The sequence below is a fragment of the Schistocerca serialis genome, chromosome 3, assembly GCF_023864345.2.
Source record: "Schistocerca serialis cubense isolate TAMUIC-IGC-003099 chromosome 3, iqSchSeri2.2, whole genome shotgun sequence".
Classification (NCBI taxonomy): Eukaryota; Metazoa; Arthropoda; class Insecta; order Orthoptera; family Acrididae; genus Schistocerca; species Schistocerca serialis.
In genome coordinates, this window is record NC_064640.1 from 257,782,893 (window position 1) to 257,799,965 (window position 17,073).

Consider the following 17,073-nt stretch of genomic DNA (forward strand, 5'->3'; position numbering starts at 1 on the left):
CTAGAGCTGCAGCAGCGTAGAGCGATTTGCACCCCATTTTGTGTTGCTCAGGCAGCGGAGGGCATTGAGGTGCTACCAGCACTTCCGCTTAAGCTTATGAAGGTGAGGTAGCCAAGTCAATCGGGCATTGAAAACCAGTCCTAAGAACTGATATGTCTCTGCTACAGTGAGTGGATCATCATTAAGGTAAAGTTCTGGTTCTGGATGAATGGTACGATGCCGAGAGAAGTATATAACACAAGACTTTGCGGGCAAAAACTGGAAACCGTTGGCTACAGCCCACGACTGTGCCTTGTGGATGGCTCCCTGTAGGTGCTGGTGAGCAACACCAGTACTGGTGGAGCAGTACGAAATGCAGAAATCGTCTGCATACAGAGAAGGTGAGACGGATGGCCCTACAGCTGATGCTAGATCATTAATGGCCACTAAAAATAGAGAGACACTCAATACAGAGCCCTGCAGGATGCCATTCTCCTGGATATGGGGGGAACTATGGGAGGCATCAGCTTGGACATGTAAAGTACAAAGTGGCAGGAAATTTTGGATAAAAATCAGGAGCAGGACTCGGAGACCCCACTCATATAATGTGGCAAGGATATGATGTCCCCAGATCATGTCATACGCTTTTCGTAAATCAAAAAAGATGGCAACCAGGTGTTGGCACCTGAAAAAGGCTGTTCGAATGGCAGACTAGAAGGACACAAGATTATCAGTGGTAGAGCACCCCTGGCGGAAGCCGACCTGACACGGAGCCAGTAGGCCACGTGACTCCAAGACCCAACCCAACCGCCAACACACCATATGTTCCAGCAGCTTACAAAGAAAGTTGGTGAGGCTGATGGGCTGCTAGCTATCCATATCAAGCAGGTTTTGACCGGGTTTGAGCACCGAAATGATGGTGCTCTCCCACCACTGTGATGGAAAGACCCCATCGCACCAGATGCAATTGAAGATGACGAGGAGATGTCGCTTGTAGTCAGATGAGAGATGTTTAATCATCTGACTTTGGATTCGATCTGGCCCAGGAGCAGTGTCGGGACAATGTGCAAGGGCACTGAGGAGCTCCCACTCTGTAAATGGGGTGTTATAGGATTCACTACAGCATGTAGTGAACGAGAGGACTTTTCCTTCCATCAGCCGTTTGAGAGTGCGAAAGGCTGGGGGTTAATTCTCTGACATAGAGGCTTGAGCATAGTGCTCAGAAAAGTGGTCGGCAATCGAATTTGCATCAGTAGATAACACACCATTTATGTTAACACCGGGAACACCTGTTGAGGTCTGGTGCCCAAAAACACGTTTGATCTTTGCTCACACTTGGGAAGGTTATGTATGGCACCCAATGGTCGATACATCTCTATCTCAACACTCCTGCTTCTGTCGTTCGGTAAGTTGGGATTTTACGCAACGTGATCATGGGTATGTCCAATGTTTGGGCAATTCTCTGTGCACTACACATTTGCACACCACCACTTGTCCCCTCCCGCATTGCTGTGGCCACTGCATCCACTGACGTCGAATCAGTTTGCTTCCTCCCACTACGAGGTTGCACACCAAAAGAACACGTCTTTTCAAACATCCTAATCATTTTCTCCAGACCCATGGCAGTCATTGGACCAATGCCAGTGTCTAGAACTTCTGCAGAACAATGTGTGCACAGTCATCATTCTTGTAATACAGCTTTACAAGCAACACATGATCCTGCATTGAGACAGTCATGGCAAACAAGGAGGAAAAGCCATGTACCTGGTGTGTTTATACCAACATCAATGGGTCATGCGCATGACAGGTGTTTTCATTTACGTATTCTGACACATACAGCGCCATCTATTGATCAATTTTCACACTATTTTTTTTCTTCTGCAAATGTTTTCCCCCTTCTCCAATAATATTATGCTGCAATTTGATGTCATTCTGACAAGTGGTGTTATTTCTACATTGTTTTGAAAATTTAACTTTGATTTTATAATCAATCACTCTGTACACAAGCTATACCCGCAGATCGCTTTATATGAACTGTCTCAGCAAGTGTTTGTCATTAAGAAGCACATGGACTTCTTCACTTTTCTCTGTTTTCCTTTTTGTAGTGCATCCACACCAACAATTTTCCAGCACTATTTGGAACAATTAACTGCATCTGTGCCTTTGTGTACAAATTATGTAGGTGATATAATGGTACCAGATCACACAGCAGATGGTTGAGTCCCATAGTGCTCAGAGCCATTTGAGCCACACAGCAGATGAGTACCTTATTAATTTCTGCAGCCTGTTGCAAGGGTTATCAGAGGCATTAAATGCAACAGAGACAAGTGTGTGTTTATTCAAACTGAGATTGAGTATTAGGGGCATGTGATTAATTCTCAAGATGTTCATCCAATGCAGTTGCACTTGCAGTACATTCGTGACCTCACACTTCCAAGGAATGCTACTTAATTACAGTCAATCCTAGGGAAGCTGACGTACTACATCCACTTCAATCTTAATGCAGCTCAGACTGCAGCACCACTGCACTGCCTTCACCCTCAGTGATTGTTGCATAGTTCATTTAGATCCTTCAAGATCTGTAGTCTTGGCTATGGATGCCTCTTTTTTATGGCACTGGTACTGTACTCTCATACATGATTGGTTCTGATGACAGACCAATAGCCTCCAAATTGCTTATCAAAGCTCAGAGCAACTATTTGCAAATGGAGATGGTTGGTTGGTTCGTTTGTGGGATGAAAGGGACCAGACTGCTATGGTCATCAGTCCCTTTTTCAAAAACTTAAAAACTTAAAAACACCCACAAGAATAAAAGCGAACAAGGAAAAGATCACAGACGACACAGGACAAGAGATACTTAGACAAAGACCAGACAAAACAAATTAAAATCACACAGAGTGTGACGGTGGTTGGCCGACCAGAAAGAAAAAAAAGGAAAAGCCAACCACCGAGAAACGCATTAAAAACTCAGTCAAAAACCGTAGGCTAAATGCCAGACTCAACACAAAAAAGGACAAACACTTGGATTAAGTGATAAAAGCCCCCTGCCCGAATAAAACGCAAAACTAAGCCTGTCATGGCAGTGTCATCTGTTAAAAGGGCAGGGAGCATCTCAGGCAGCACAAATGTCTGCCTGACCATAGCTAAAAGGGGACAGGCAAACAAAATGTGGGCCACTGTCAAAGCCGCCCCGCAGCGACATAAAGGATGGTCCTCCTGATGCAGTAAATAACTGTGCGTCAGCCGGGTGTGGCCAATGCAGAGCCACAGATTGCGCCATTCAGCAGCCCATAGCGCAAAAACTTTGCGGCATAAGAAGGCTTGCAAATCAGTCTCCGGGAGGCCAATGTCCAGAGATGGTTTACCGGTGGCCTCTTTCGCCAGGTGGTCAACATTTTCATTGGTGGGTATCCCAACATGGCCTGGGGTCCACACAAAGACCACAGAGCGGCCGCAATGGGCAAGAGCAAGAAGGGACTCCTGGACAGCCATCACCAGATAAGAGCGAGGGAAACACTGGTTGATAGCTCGCAAACTGCTCAGGAAGTCGCTACAGATAATGAAGGACTCACCTGAGCAGGAGCGGATATACACTAGGGCACGGAAGATGGCGACCAGCTCAGCAGTGAAAACACTGCAGCCAGTCGGCAAGGATCGTTGTTCATAATGGTCCCCTAGAGTTAGAGCAAAACTGACACAACCAGCAACCATCGAACCGTCAGTGTAAAACATGCCAGAGCCCTGATACGTGGCTAGGATGGAATAAAAGCAGCGGCGGAAGGCCTCCGGAGGGACTGAGTCCTTCAGGCCCTGTGCCAATTCGAGCCGAAGGCAAGGGCGAGGCACATACCACAGGGGTGTACGCAGAGGGGCCCGGAAAGGAGGTGGATGAGGGAAAACCCCAAGCCCGGAGAGAAGCTCTCTGACGAGGACAGCGATCATACAACCCGACCAAGGCCGACGTTCTGGGAGATGGACGACTGACTGCGGGAACAGGAGACGATAATTAGGATGCCCGGGCAACCTACAAACATGTGCAGCATAAGCGGCCAGTAAATGTTGGCGCCGTAACCGCAGTGGAGGGACACCTGCCTCCACAAGTATGCTTTCCATAGGGCTGGTCTGGAAAGCACCAGTGGCAAGTCGGATCCCACTGTGAAGGATTGGGTCCAGCACCCGCAATGTAGATGGGGATGCTGAACCATAAGCCAGGCTCCCATAATCCAGACAGGACTCGATTAACGCCTGGTAGAGCCGTAAGAGGGTAGATCGGTTGGCACCACAGCTGGTGTGGCTCAAGCATTGCAGAGCATTAAGATGCCGCCAACACATCTGTTTAAGCTGCTGAATATGAGGCAGCCAAGTCAACTGGGTATCAAAAACCACACCCAAAAACCAATATGTCTCCACCACAGCAAGACGTTCGCTGGCACGATAAAGCTGAGGCTCAGGGTGAACTGTGCGTCGCCGGCAGAAATGTACAACGCAGGTCTTGGTAGCTGAAAACTGGAAGCCATGCACTACAGCCCAAGACTGCGCCTTGCAGATAGTGCCCTGCAGCTGACGTTCAGCAGCTGCAATGCCAACGGAGCTGTAGCAGAGGCAGAAGTCGTCAGCATACAAGGATGCTGAAACAGACGTTCCCACCGCCACAGCAAGCCCGTTAATTGCAATTAAAAACAGGCAGACACTTAAAACAGACCCCTGAACTCGGGAGGAACTACGGGAGGCCGCAACTTGCATGCAGAAGGTACGATGCGCCAGAAAATTTCATAGGAAAATCAGCAGTGGACTCCGAAGACCCCAATCATGAAGCGTAGAGAGGATGTGGTGGCGCCATGTCGTATCGTACGCTTTCCGCATGTCAAAAAAGACAGCGACGAGGTGCTGACGGCAAGCAAAGGCCATACAGATGGCTGACTCCAGGCTCACCAGATTGTCGGCGGCAGAGCGGCCTTTACGGAACCCACCCTGAGACGGAGCTAGAAGGCCTCGAGACTCGAGTACCCAACTCACCCGCCGGATCACCATGCGTTTGAGCAACTTGCACAGAATGTTGGTGAGGCTAATGGGGCGGTAGCTGTCCACCTCCAATGGGTTCTTGCCAGGTTTCAAAATGGGGACAACAATACTTTCCCGCCATTGCGACGGAAACTCCCCCTCAACCCAAATGCGGTTGTAAAGGTTGAGGAGGCATCACTGGCAGTCCACTGAGAGGTGTTTCAGGATCTGGCAGTGGATGCGATCTGGCCCAGGAGCTGTATCAGGGCAAGCGGCTAGGGCACTGTGGAATTCCCACTCAGTGAATGGGACATTGTAGGATTCAGGATGGCGCGTGTGAAATGAAAGGCTACGAAGTTCCAACCGCTCTTTAATGGAGCAGAAAGCCAGTGGGTAATTCACAGATGCGGAACTGAGAGCAAAATGGTCTGCTAAGCGGTTGGCAATTATGTCGGATTCAGTACAAATTGCCCCATTCAGTGAGAGTGCAGGGATGCTGACAGGGGTCCGATAGCCATAGAGGCATCTAATCTTTGCTCAGACATGCGATGGAGAGACATGGACGCCAATGGTGGAAACATACCATTCCCAGCACTCCTGCTTGTGTTGGCGAATGATGCGGCGGGCGCGCGCATGGAGCCGTCTAAAGGCGATGAGGTTTTCGAAAGATGGATGCTGCTTGTGATGCTGGAGTGCCCGCCTGTGATCTTTAATCGCCTCGGTGATCGCTGGCGACCATCAAGGTACAGTCCTCCGCCAAGGGGACCCAGACAAACTGGGAATGGCAGATTCTGTGGCAGTAACGATGCCGGTGGAGACTGAGTGAACCACCGCATCAATGGCTTCATGAGAAACAGGTTCAATAGTGGCAGTGGAGGAGAACAAGTCCCAGTCAGCATTATTCATAGCCCACCTGCAAGGGCGCCCAGAAGACTGACGCTGTGACAGTGACAGAAAGATCTGAAAGTGGTCACTACCACACAGGTCGTCATGCACTCTCCATTGGACAGACAGTAAGAAGCTAGGGCTGCAGATCGAAAGGTCGATAGCAGAGTATGTGCCATGCGCCACACTGAAATGCATGAAGGCACCATCATTTAAAATGGAAAGATCGAGCTGTGCCAATACATGCTCAATGGTGAGGCCTCGACCTGTTTCCACTGACCCACCCCACAGAGGGTTATGGGCATTTAAGTCTCCCAGTAACAAGAAAGGTGGTGGCAATTGGGCTATCAGCACAGCCAGGACATGCTGGAAGGTAAAGACTGCAGACGGTAACAGCCTGTGGCATCCACACCCGAACAGCGACAGCCTCTAAAGGTGTTTGTAGAGGGACAGACTCGCTGTGAAGTGAGTGAAGGACATAGATGCAGACGCCACCAGACACCATTTGATAAGCTACCCGGTTCTTATAATAACCCAGATAGCCACGGAGGGTGGGGGTTCGCATCGCTGAAGAGCAATGCAGGCTGATAAGTTGTCGGAGCTCAGCTAGATGGTGGAAGAAACCGCTGCAATTCCACTGGAGGATGATATTGTCCATGGCTCAGAAAGGTGTGAAGGGACTGGAGAGGCAGGTTATGCCACTGGGTCATTTGCTGCCACCGATTCAGTATCCGCACGAGTGACATCCATTGCATCCGTGGGTCCGGTGAGATCCAGGTCTTCAGCAGACGCCAGAATCTCGACCTCATCCTCAGACGCAGAGCTTGTAGGAAGCAGTGGGATGAGTGCCACCGCAGTGTCGTGATTCTTGGGAACCTTCTTCTTTTTCTGCTTCTCACACTGTGCCCTCGGTGGTTCAGGCTGGGAGGGCTTCACTGGGTCAGTCTCAGGGACGGACGACGACCGTGAGGCCCTATGACCAGCAACTGGTGGTTGTTTCAGCCACTTGTGGGTGTCCGCTGGTCCCTAAGGGACCCCTTCCTGGGGAGAGTAGCCGAAGAAGTCTTACTCTTCTCTGGCTGGGAAGTGGGAACTGATGTCCCCAATTTTTGGGGGGGTGTTGCTCCTGAAGTAGATGGAGCAGGAGCAACAGGGAGTGAAGTGCCCCCCCCCCCCCCCCCCCCACAATCAAGGGAGCCGGTGGATTCTGACCGATCATAGAGCCAACCGTACGTGATGATGGGAGAACTGTTGTTGCAGCAGCGGCGTAGGTCAACATAATTGGCACAGGATGGAGCCTCTCATATTTCCTCTTAGCCTCGATGTAGGTCAGGCAGTCCAGGGTCTTATATTCCATTATCTTTCATTCTTTCTGGAATATCCTACAGTCCAGGGAGCAGGGGGAATGGTGCTCTCCACAGTTAACACAGATGGGAGGCAGGGCTCATGGAGTATTGGAATGCGAAGGATGTCCACAATCTTGACACGTGATGCCGGAAGTACATCGGGATGACATATGCCCAAACTTCCAGCATTCAAAACACCGCATCGGAGGAGGGATATATGGCTTCACATCACAGCGGTAAACCATCACCTTGACCTTTTCGGGTAAGACATCACCCTCGAAGGCCAAGATGAAGGCACTGGTGGCTACCTGATTATCCCTCGGACCCCGATGGACGCGCCGGACGAAGTGAACACATCGTCATTCTAGGTTGGCGCTTAGTTCATCGTCGGACTGCAGAAGAAGATCCCTGTGGAATATAAATACCCTGGACCATGTTTAAACTCTTATGGGGCGTGATGGTGATGGAAACATCCCCCAACTTGTGACAAGTGAGCAACCTCCGTGACTGGGCAGAGGACGCTGTTTTGATGAGAACTGACCCAGAGTGCATTTTGGACAAGCCCTCCACCTCTCCGAACTTGTCCTCTAAATGCTCCACAAAAGTGGGGCTTTGTCAACATAAATGATTCCCATCAACTTGTGTACACACGAGGAACTGGGGTGAATAATCTCCACTGCCTTCTTTAGCCATATGTTCCTCCCATGGAGTAGCCAGGGAGGGAAACGATCTTGGGTCGTATTTCTTACCGTTGAGGTTAGACCTCGATCGCTTAGAGACTGCTGGTGGAGGCCCACCAGTGAAAGATGATGTACCACGCTTGATTGCGGGTCATCCGCCCTGATGCCACCCACTCCGACCAGGGGTTCTCCCCACGGGCACCACCCAGCCACAGCAAAGACCACCTCGCAGGATGGCCTTTGCCAGGAGTCCTGATGCCCCAGAGGGATAGGCATCTACTCCTCGCCATACATGGGGAGGTAGCAGCTCAGGCATCAGCAGTGCGATCCCTGTGTAGTCAGCGGGCTACCACCAAGAGGGTACATGACGACCCCACCACAATGGACTGGCTACCGTGCTGGTAGTCGGGTGTCGAATATCCATGTATATAGGGAGCAAAGATGGAAGTGCACAATGGAGGGAAGGCATGCTACCCGGAACACACTGCAGCCGATGTGGCCAGAAGCTCAGCGTAAGTCCAACTCCATGACATAACGAATGTGCCAGATCTTAAGGCAAGATGGATATAGAATGCACCACGTAAGGTGTCCTTCCCCAAATGGTATGCACTAATGGAAAATTTTGAAATGGGGTGGTCAAACCCCTTAGGGGACCATCACATTAAAGGCCGAAACAATTGAGACTCCTTTTAGTCACCTCTTATGACAGGCAGGAATACCGCGGGCCTATTCTTACCCCCGAACCCACAGGGGGGCAAATGGAGATGGTGGCTCTTGTCATTACCTATGGAGTGACTGGGAGCACTTGTATTTGGATTTTGCTGGAACCTACTGGTACACTCATTAGATGATTGTCATCAATGCCAATGCCAAGATTCCTTAAGTGGTTCCCATGCATTCTGCAATGCCATGTTGCACCCTTCAAGCTTTTGAGTCCATCTTTTGCCTTGAGGGTCTACCCGAGTTGCTTGTGACTGTTAATGGACCTCAATTTGTGTCTGCAGAATTCAAGGAGATCTGTACAGCTACCTGGATTCATCACATCACCAGCACGACTTTTCATCCACAGTCCAATGGAGGAGCAGAATGCTTCATTCACACTTTTAAGCAGCAAATGGATAAACTACACACCCACAACACGTGGGACCAAGCTTTGCTGCTCTTCTTCTGGTCCTACAACTCCGAGACTTGCCATGGTGCATTGTCAATGAAATTGCTTCATGGATGGCACCACTGCACCTTGTTCCAGTTGCTGCACCCACCGGGGCAGGCGGCGACTACTCCGCCCACTCAAGCAATGTAAAAACCTAGTGACAGTCCCCCCTTTTCTTCCACATCATACAGCAGTCTGAAGCACAGGGAATCGGAACATCACCATAAAGATTGTAGTATCACAGCTTATCAATATTGTCAGAGCCAGGGTCTCGAAGACTCCTGTGGCCACCACAAGCAGCACTTGGAACATCAGAAAAGCCTCCAGACCACTACGACGAATGAAGACTGCCTGGATGGTGTTATAAGCAGTGAGCACTATGGCACCAGTCTTCTAGTTCAAGAATACTTCTAGTTGCAAGTTGCTAGCTGCTGCTGAACGTTATACTGAGTTGTTGATGGTTAGCTCTACTGGTGAACATTCAGTGTACTTAGACACATGCCCATGTCATGCCTCTGCTTATAGCTAGCCAAGTCTGCTACAAGTGTAGCAGTTCTTCACCCACAAGTTGAGTACAATATATTTATTTTAAGTGCACTTGTGCCAACCAATCTTTTGCTTGCCTATCCATATTCTTACGGTGACTGATCCCGTTGGCCACTATAGTTCATATATACAGTCTCACACACACACACACTCACACACGCACACAAACACACACACACACACACACACACACACACACACACACACACACACACAAACTGGAACAGCTATTGTTATTTTAGTTATAGTACCCACCCATTTATCACTAGTAGCTAGGAATTAACATTTGGTTCCTTCAAATGTAACAGTTATCGTTTTGCATCATAACAAGTGGAAAGGAAAACTGAATCAAACTGGGGATGAACCCCAGACATCTGGATCTGAAGCCTGGCAGCTGACCACAGTGAAAGGTTTGTGTGGATGGAATCACCTGCAAGTGCAACAAAAGCTGCCACTTTAAGTAAATGGATCAAGATTTTTTAATTCAATCATGGAAGACGGTAGATGGATCAATGTTATTTATAACAGAATCACACATTCGATACATTAATAAACATTGAGCCACGCATCTTATCCCACGATATAATTAAAAAACTTTGATCCACTTACTTAGTGCATTCGTGCAGATCGATTTCATAACAACACAGAGCACAGAAATATTTCACTGCTTTTACAAATATATCATGGGTTGCAACACTGTCCTTAATTTGCAGATACTAGCACAGTTTACATAGCTGTGACTCAAATAAGGAGCAACTGAGTTTAAAATCCTTGTTTACAGCAATATTTAACCATTTTTCCTCAATCTATTACTTCAAAACACATTTTTTTTGCCTGCTGCTCTCTGACTGGCTGTGTAACACAAACATCTCATATATGCTCTTTTGTTCCCATCATATCTCATGGAAAACACTGAAAACATTCCTGCATGAAACACATAAGTACACCACTGGCTTAATTCTAGACTTTTACTGACAATTCGATACAGATGTAATTACTTCAATAATTAATACCAGTATGTGTTGATCTTCAAAAAATGCAGTTTTATTGACATTAAAAAAACTACATGAACTCTTAGCATAAAATTAATGCTATTTCCCAAAATTAAATAATGTTAATTAGTTCATGAAAGCACTATAATCATAACAACATACCTTTAACTGACACATAAGCTGCTTTGCCAAGCACCATATTGGCATCAATAGATAACTGAAATCCACCAGAATATTCAAGATCTAAGCACAATTCCAATGTGTCAAGGTGCTTATTGACTTCATCAAGCACAACATCCTTTACCAAAATACTCTTCACTTCTGGAAAATGTGTGCCAAGATGGATATCTCTAATCTAGAAACAAAAAATTATATGTTCTTTTACAACAAAGATATAGTTACAAAACTATTGAAATTATGAATGCTATGAGACAGTCATGGCAACAGAGTGTCTTCAGATTTATATACAGTGCAGTCGTTTAGGAATGCACAAAAACATACACAATCTGATTATAAATATCCACACACCTATTAGCGGACTTTAATATGGTATGTGTCAACCCTCTGCAGTCATGACGACTTGAACCCTGCTGCGGACACTTTCAATGAGGATTCTGAATGTCTGCGGAAGAATAGCAGTCCATTCTTGCTCACAAGCCGAAGCCAGGGAAAGTAATAATTTACGGCACTGGGGCCTAGAACAAGGTCAACATTCTAGCTCATCCCAGAGGTGTTCCATTGGGTTCAGGTCAGGACTCTGCACAGGCCATCCAATTCAGGTATGTTATTGTCCAAACCATTGCCTTAAAGACATTGCTTTATCAATGTCTCCACACTGTTTCTCTACTGTACACGGTATACAATCCTGTAAATGTGTTCACATCCTTCCACATTTAGTGTTTTCTTAAGCACAATAAAAGACCACGCCCTAACCAGGAAAAATATCCCCATACTGTAACACTATCTCCTTCATGCTTCACTTTAGGCAATACATATGATGGAAAGTAATATTCTCTAGGCATTCATCCAACATGAACATTTCCCTCAGTTTGCTACAGGGCACAGTGTGATTCATCACTCCATATCACTTGTTTACAGTGATCCATTGTCCACTGGTGTCACTCTTTCATCACCTCAAGCAGCACTTAGAACTGACAACAGAAATGTGTGGCTTATGAGGAGCTGTTCAACCACTGAACCTCATATTTTTAACTTCCTACACACAGTCACTGTGTTAGCTCAACTGCTAGTATCACCACAGAGTCATGAGTAATTCCTTCCTTTGACTTCATGCGATTCTTTTTACAGCCCCCCACCCCCTAATCTAAATGTTCAAATGTGTTTGAATTCCTTAGGGACCAAACTGCTTAGGTCATTGGCCCCTACACTTACACACTACTTAAACTAACTTACGCTAATAACAACACACACACCCGTGCTGAGGGAGGACTCAAACCTCCAGCGGGAGTGGCCATGCACTCTGTGACATGAGGCCTCCACAGTCTCTGACAGTTCCTGATCATCAGTACATGAGGTCTGCCTTGTCTTGATTTAGCTATGGTTGTTCCTACACATTTCCGCTTTGCAATCACAATGTCAGCAGTCAACTTTCAAGTTTTAGAAGGGTTGAAATATCCCTGATGGATCTGTTTCTCAGGTGATATCCAATGAGTATCCACATCTGAAGTCACTTAGCTCTGCTTACCACCCCTTTCTGCTGTTACTCTATTCAACTGACAAGACATTACTCCCCACCTCCTTTTATAGTGGTGAGTCTGTCTCGCGATATCTAGTAGTCAAATCCGCATTCCATAAATGTGTCTGGATAGTTTTTATCTGATAGTGTACCTTTTACAAAGCTGCTTATGGCAAAATGGAACATATGTACAGTTCTTAACTGGGGCATACCTACTAGAAGGCTGAGTCATTATGTTTAAAACTGCGTGGACATTCAATTTGTCAGTCCACAGTGAGAATCTGTGCTGCATAATGATTATTCTTTTAACACACCAGACCATGTAGTTCCTTCATACTCATGATACAGTTCATAATGACAGTGACAAACAAGAAAAATAATGCCTATTTTCCATATCAAAGGTCTAGTTGCTGTCACATTTTAACATCAGAGGGCAAATGATTAAGAGGATAAGCAGTATGTCTGGGTATTTAAAATACTAATATGATGCAAGCAATGTGTATTTGTGGATTCTAAATGATCAGAAGGGAGTTATGTTTGAGAGTGTCCATGCAGAAGTGAGCCCGTCTGCGAAGATGATATTGTAAGATAAGGCATATTTTCTACGCTCACCCTAAAATGCATCAGCAGGAAGTGTTTAATAATTGACAGCAACAATGTGGGCAAGAAGGATCTGGTTCCATTCCTAAAGGGCCGCATTGAGGGCACTGGCAGGAATTTACTTTGGTCAAAGATAACTTTAGCTGCCCAACAGTGGTCTTTTCTGTTGGTAAAAATGAGAAAAACTTGAGGTGACTAAAATAGGTTAACAGATTAAACTACTGAAAGCACATATTAGGAATTTCAGCACAGGCAGAAGCACTGGCTGGAGGCTCCTCCAGGCTGGTATTGCAGGGATAGTCCCTGATTCACACCCACTCTGACACTGCCATGGAACTGAAAAGGCTATTACGGTCTGTGATAAAATCTGCTTTCCCTCATAAAACACAACATTCATCTAACAGCTGTCTCATTATCTGCAAGTACAAACAGTATTGTAGTGTTCAACATTATTTCCCCCCTCAGTAAGGCCTAGGTGGCAACACTATGAATGTGCTGACTACAGTTATGAGAGCACCACCTCATATCAGCATGGTTCCTCTCATAACAAAATAAAATCACAACAGTGCCTAGTGCCACCAATTCATAGTCTTATCTACACACATACTCTACGAGCCACAATATGGTGCTTGGTGGAGGGTACCTTGCATCACTACAAGACATTTGCAAATAGTACGACAGAAAAACAACTTTCTACATTCCTCCATAGGTGCCCTAATTTCTCTTATCCTGTCATTGTGGTTCTTACACAAAATGTACATTAGCAACAGAAGAAGTGTTCTGCTGTCAGCTGCAAATGAGAGTTCTCTAAATTTTTTCAAAAGTGTTCCATGAAAATAGTGTCATCTTTCCCTCCAGAGATTCTCACTGGAATTCATGAAGTACCTCCATAGCACTCCCATGTTGATAGAACCTACCAGCAACAAATCTAGTAACATCCCTCTAAATTGCTTCTATGTCTTCCTATAATCTGACATGATGGAGATCCCCAGCACTCGAGCAGTACTCAAGAATAAGTTTAAGTAGTGTCGTATATGTTTCCATCTTTATAGATGAGCTACACTTTCCAAAAATTCTCCCAATAAACTGAAGTCAACGGTTCACCTCCTCTATTACCATCCTCACGTGCTAATTCCATCTCACACCACTTTACAATGTTACGCCTAGATATTTTATTGATGTGTCTGTGTCAGGCAACACACTACTAATATTGTATTTAAACATTACACAATTGTTTTTCCAGCTCATCTACACTAACTTACATTTTTCTACATTTAAAGCAAGCTGTCATTCATCACAACAAATAGAAATTGTATCCAAGTGATCCTGCATCCTTCTACAGTCACTCAATGATTAAACTAAAGCAGACTTACTAAATATAGTTTTCAGTAATTCCTTCATGAAATAAGATGAAGTAAATATTCCAGAATTCGAAACCAGAACAGCTGTTAGCATGAGTGACATAAAAGTAGATATCTTAGGTGTTGCGAAACAACTAAAATCACTTAAGAAAGGCAAGTCTTCTGGTCCAGATGGTATACCAATCAGGTTCCTTTCAGAGTATGCAGACTAAATAGCACATTTCTTAGCAATCATATACAACCGCACACTTGATGAAAGGTCTGTTCCTAAAGACTCGAAAGTAGCACAGGTCACGCCAATATTCAAGAAAGGAAATAGGAATAACCCATTGAATTACAGATCCATATCACTGACCTCAATTCACAGTAGGATTTTAGAGCATATATTGTACTTTAACATTATGAATCACCTTGAAGAAAATGACTTAGTGACACATAACCAACACGGATTCAGAAAATATCGTTCTTGTGCAACACAGCTAGCTCATTATTCCCATGAAGTCATGAGTGCTGTTGACAAGGGATCTCAGATCGATTCCATATTCCTAGATTTCCAGAAGGCTTTTGACACCGTTCCTCGCAAGCGACTATTAATCAAACTGCATGCATATGGAATATCGTCTCGGTTGTGTGACTGGATTCATGATTTCCTCTCAGAGAGGTCACAGTTCATAGTGATAGATGGTAAATCATAGAGTAGAACAGAAGTGATATCTGGTGTTCCACAAGGTGGTGTCATAGGCCCTCTGCTGTTCCTGATTTACATAAATGATCTATGTGATAATCTGAGCAGCCCACTTAGATTGTTTGCAGATGACACTGTAATTTACCATCTAGTAAAATCATCAGATGATCAATTCCAATTACAAAATGATCTAGAGAGAATTTCTGTATGGTGTGAAATGTGGCAATTGGCACTAAACAAAGAAAACTGCGAGGTCATCCACATGCGTACTAAAAGAAATCTGATAAATTTTGAGTGTACAATAATTCGCACAAATCTAAGGGCTGTCAATTCATGAAAGGAATTATAATTATGAGCAACTTAAATTGGAAAGACAATATAGCTAATATTGTGGGGCAGGCGAAACAAAGACTGTGCTTTGTTGGCAGAACACTTAGAAGATGCGACAAACCCACTAAACCCACTAAAGAGACATCCTCTGCTGGAATATTGCTGTGCGGTATGGGATCCTTACCAGGTAGGATTGACGGAGGCCATCAAAAGAGTGCAAAGAGGGGCAGCTCATTTCATGTAATCGCGCAATAGGTGTAAGAGTGTCACTGATATGATACGTGAGTTGGGGTCGCAGTCACTGACACAAAGGTGGTTTTGTTTGCAGCGAGATCTATTTATGAAGTTTCAATCACCAACTTTCTCTTCCAAATGCGAAAATATTTTGTTGACACCCACCTACATCAGGAGAAATGAACGTCGTAATAAAATAAGAGAAATCACAGCTTGAATGGAAATATTTAGGTGTTCCTTTTTCCCCACGCACCATTCGAGAGTGGAATGGTAGAGAAGTAGTATGAAAATGGTTCGATGAACCCTCTGCCAGGCACAAAAGTGTGAAGTGCAGAGTAACCATGTAGGTACTTTAGGAATATACTATAGCGTCATCACTCTAACATTGCCTCTACAGACACCAATACACATAGTTTTGAAGCTGGGATATTAATGGAGTATGGAGATGAACAAACATTTGACAGCAGTAGGATCTCTATTCTCCTTTAGTCTACACATATCTCAGGGTGAACTGCATATCAAGGTGATACTTGACAAGTGATCCATGTGTGCAGTTTAGTGAAGGAAGCTGGGGAGTAATTTTTTAAAAATTTTCCCATATTACACTCCAGTTGGCCTACTGACATTGGGACAGTTCATAAAAAGCCTATATCACTGGTTATGAAAGGTAACAGGATGAAATGGAATGTTTGACACCAGACAACTCATTATTTCATCATTCAGGAGCAGCTGATAGCTTCAGACTTGTGGCAACAAGACATCTACTTCTGCTAGAATGTTGTTGACTGATCTCGTGCAATGCACTGTAGTCATCAGCTACACATTACTATGGCAAATGGGAGTAAGCAAGCCAAAAACTGACACATTCATAGCTCAGCCAGAGTTAAATTCAAGACTTGCAATCAGGTCACTGAGGAACCAGTGTGTTAGTGTTAACTAGACAGTTGGTTTTCAGTTGGCATAGATGTGGACAGCCATGCATAATAAAAGATGCAGCCTCTTACAACAATTTATCACCTAAGCAGAACTTGGGACAGGGGTGTAGTCCCACAGCATGCAAAAATCCATTACACAGGTTTTGAAATGAGATAACTGAAAACAAAGCTTCATTGTCAAGTGTTGTGCCTTACACATGGCTCACTGGAGATGAAGTTCAGTAGCATCCATTGTGTGTCACTGTATGGTAGGCAGCAATCAGCCACATACAGTGATAATGAAAAATATAGACTACAATGAACATGATTCCACTGATCAGAGTATTGAAAAGGGCGGTAAACAGACCCAATTATCGGCACTTGACTCTCACACATATGTCAACTTGAGAGTATCACTCCAATATGAATGTTAAACAGCCAAGAGGAAATATTGGCAAGCACATCCAGAAGTCCCAATCCTGGGGCACAGAGAGGGTGTGTGTGTGCGCCAAGTGGCAGTGTCCAGTTTTGAAAAATCAAAGTGTGCAGTAATTAAGTGGCAGCAAGACTTTAAGAGCTTTTGGACTGCAAAGATCAAGCACAATGGGTGGTCTGTGGTATATCGAAAGTCCCAAAAACCACTTTGGTACTAGAATAGGCATCATAAGGAT

General features: G+C 45.3%; 1 protein-coding gene across 2 annotated transcripts in view; it reads right to left on the reverse strand.

Annotated features, from left to right (window-relative positions):
- LOC126470026 (PDZ domain-containing protein 8) overlaps positions 1 to 17,073 on the reverse strand; it is a 233,702-nt gene that overhangs the window by 127,071 nt on the left and 89,558 nt on the right. For both annotated transcript variants that reach the window (XM_050097511.1, XM_050097512.1), the window contains exon 3: positions 10,745 to 10,937. In XM_050097511.1, coding sequence (XP_049953468.1) covers positions 10,745 to 10,937 — 193 coding nt within the window. The remainder of the gene's footprint in view (positions 1 to 10,744; positions 10,938 to 17,073) is intronic.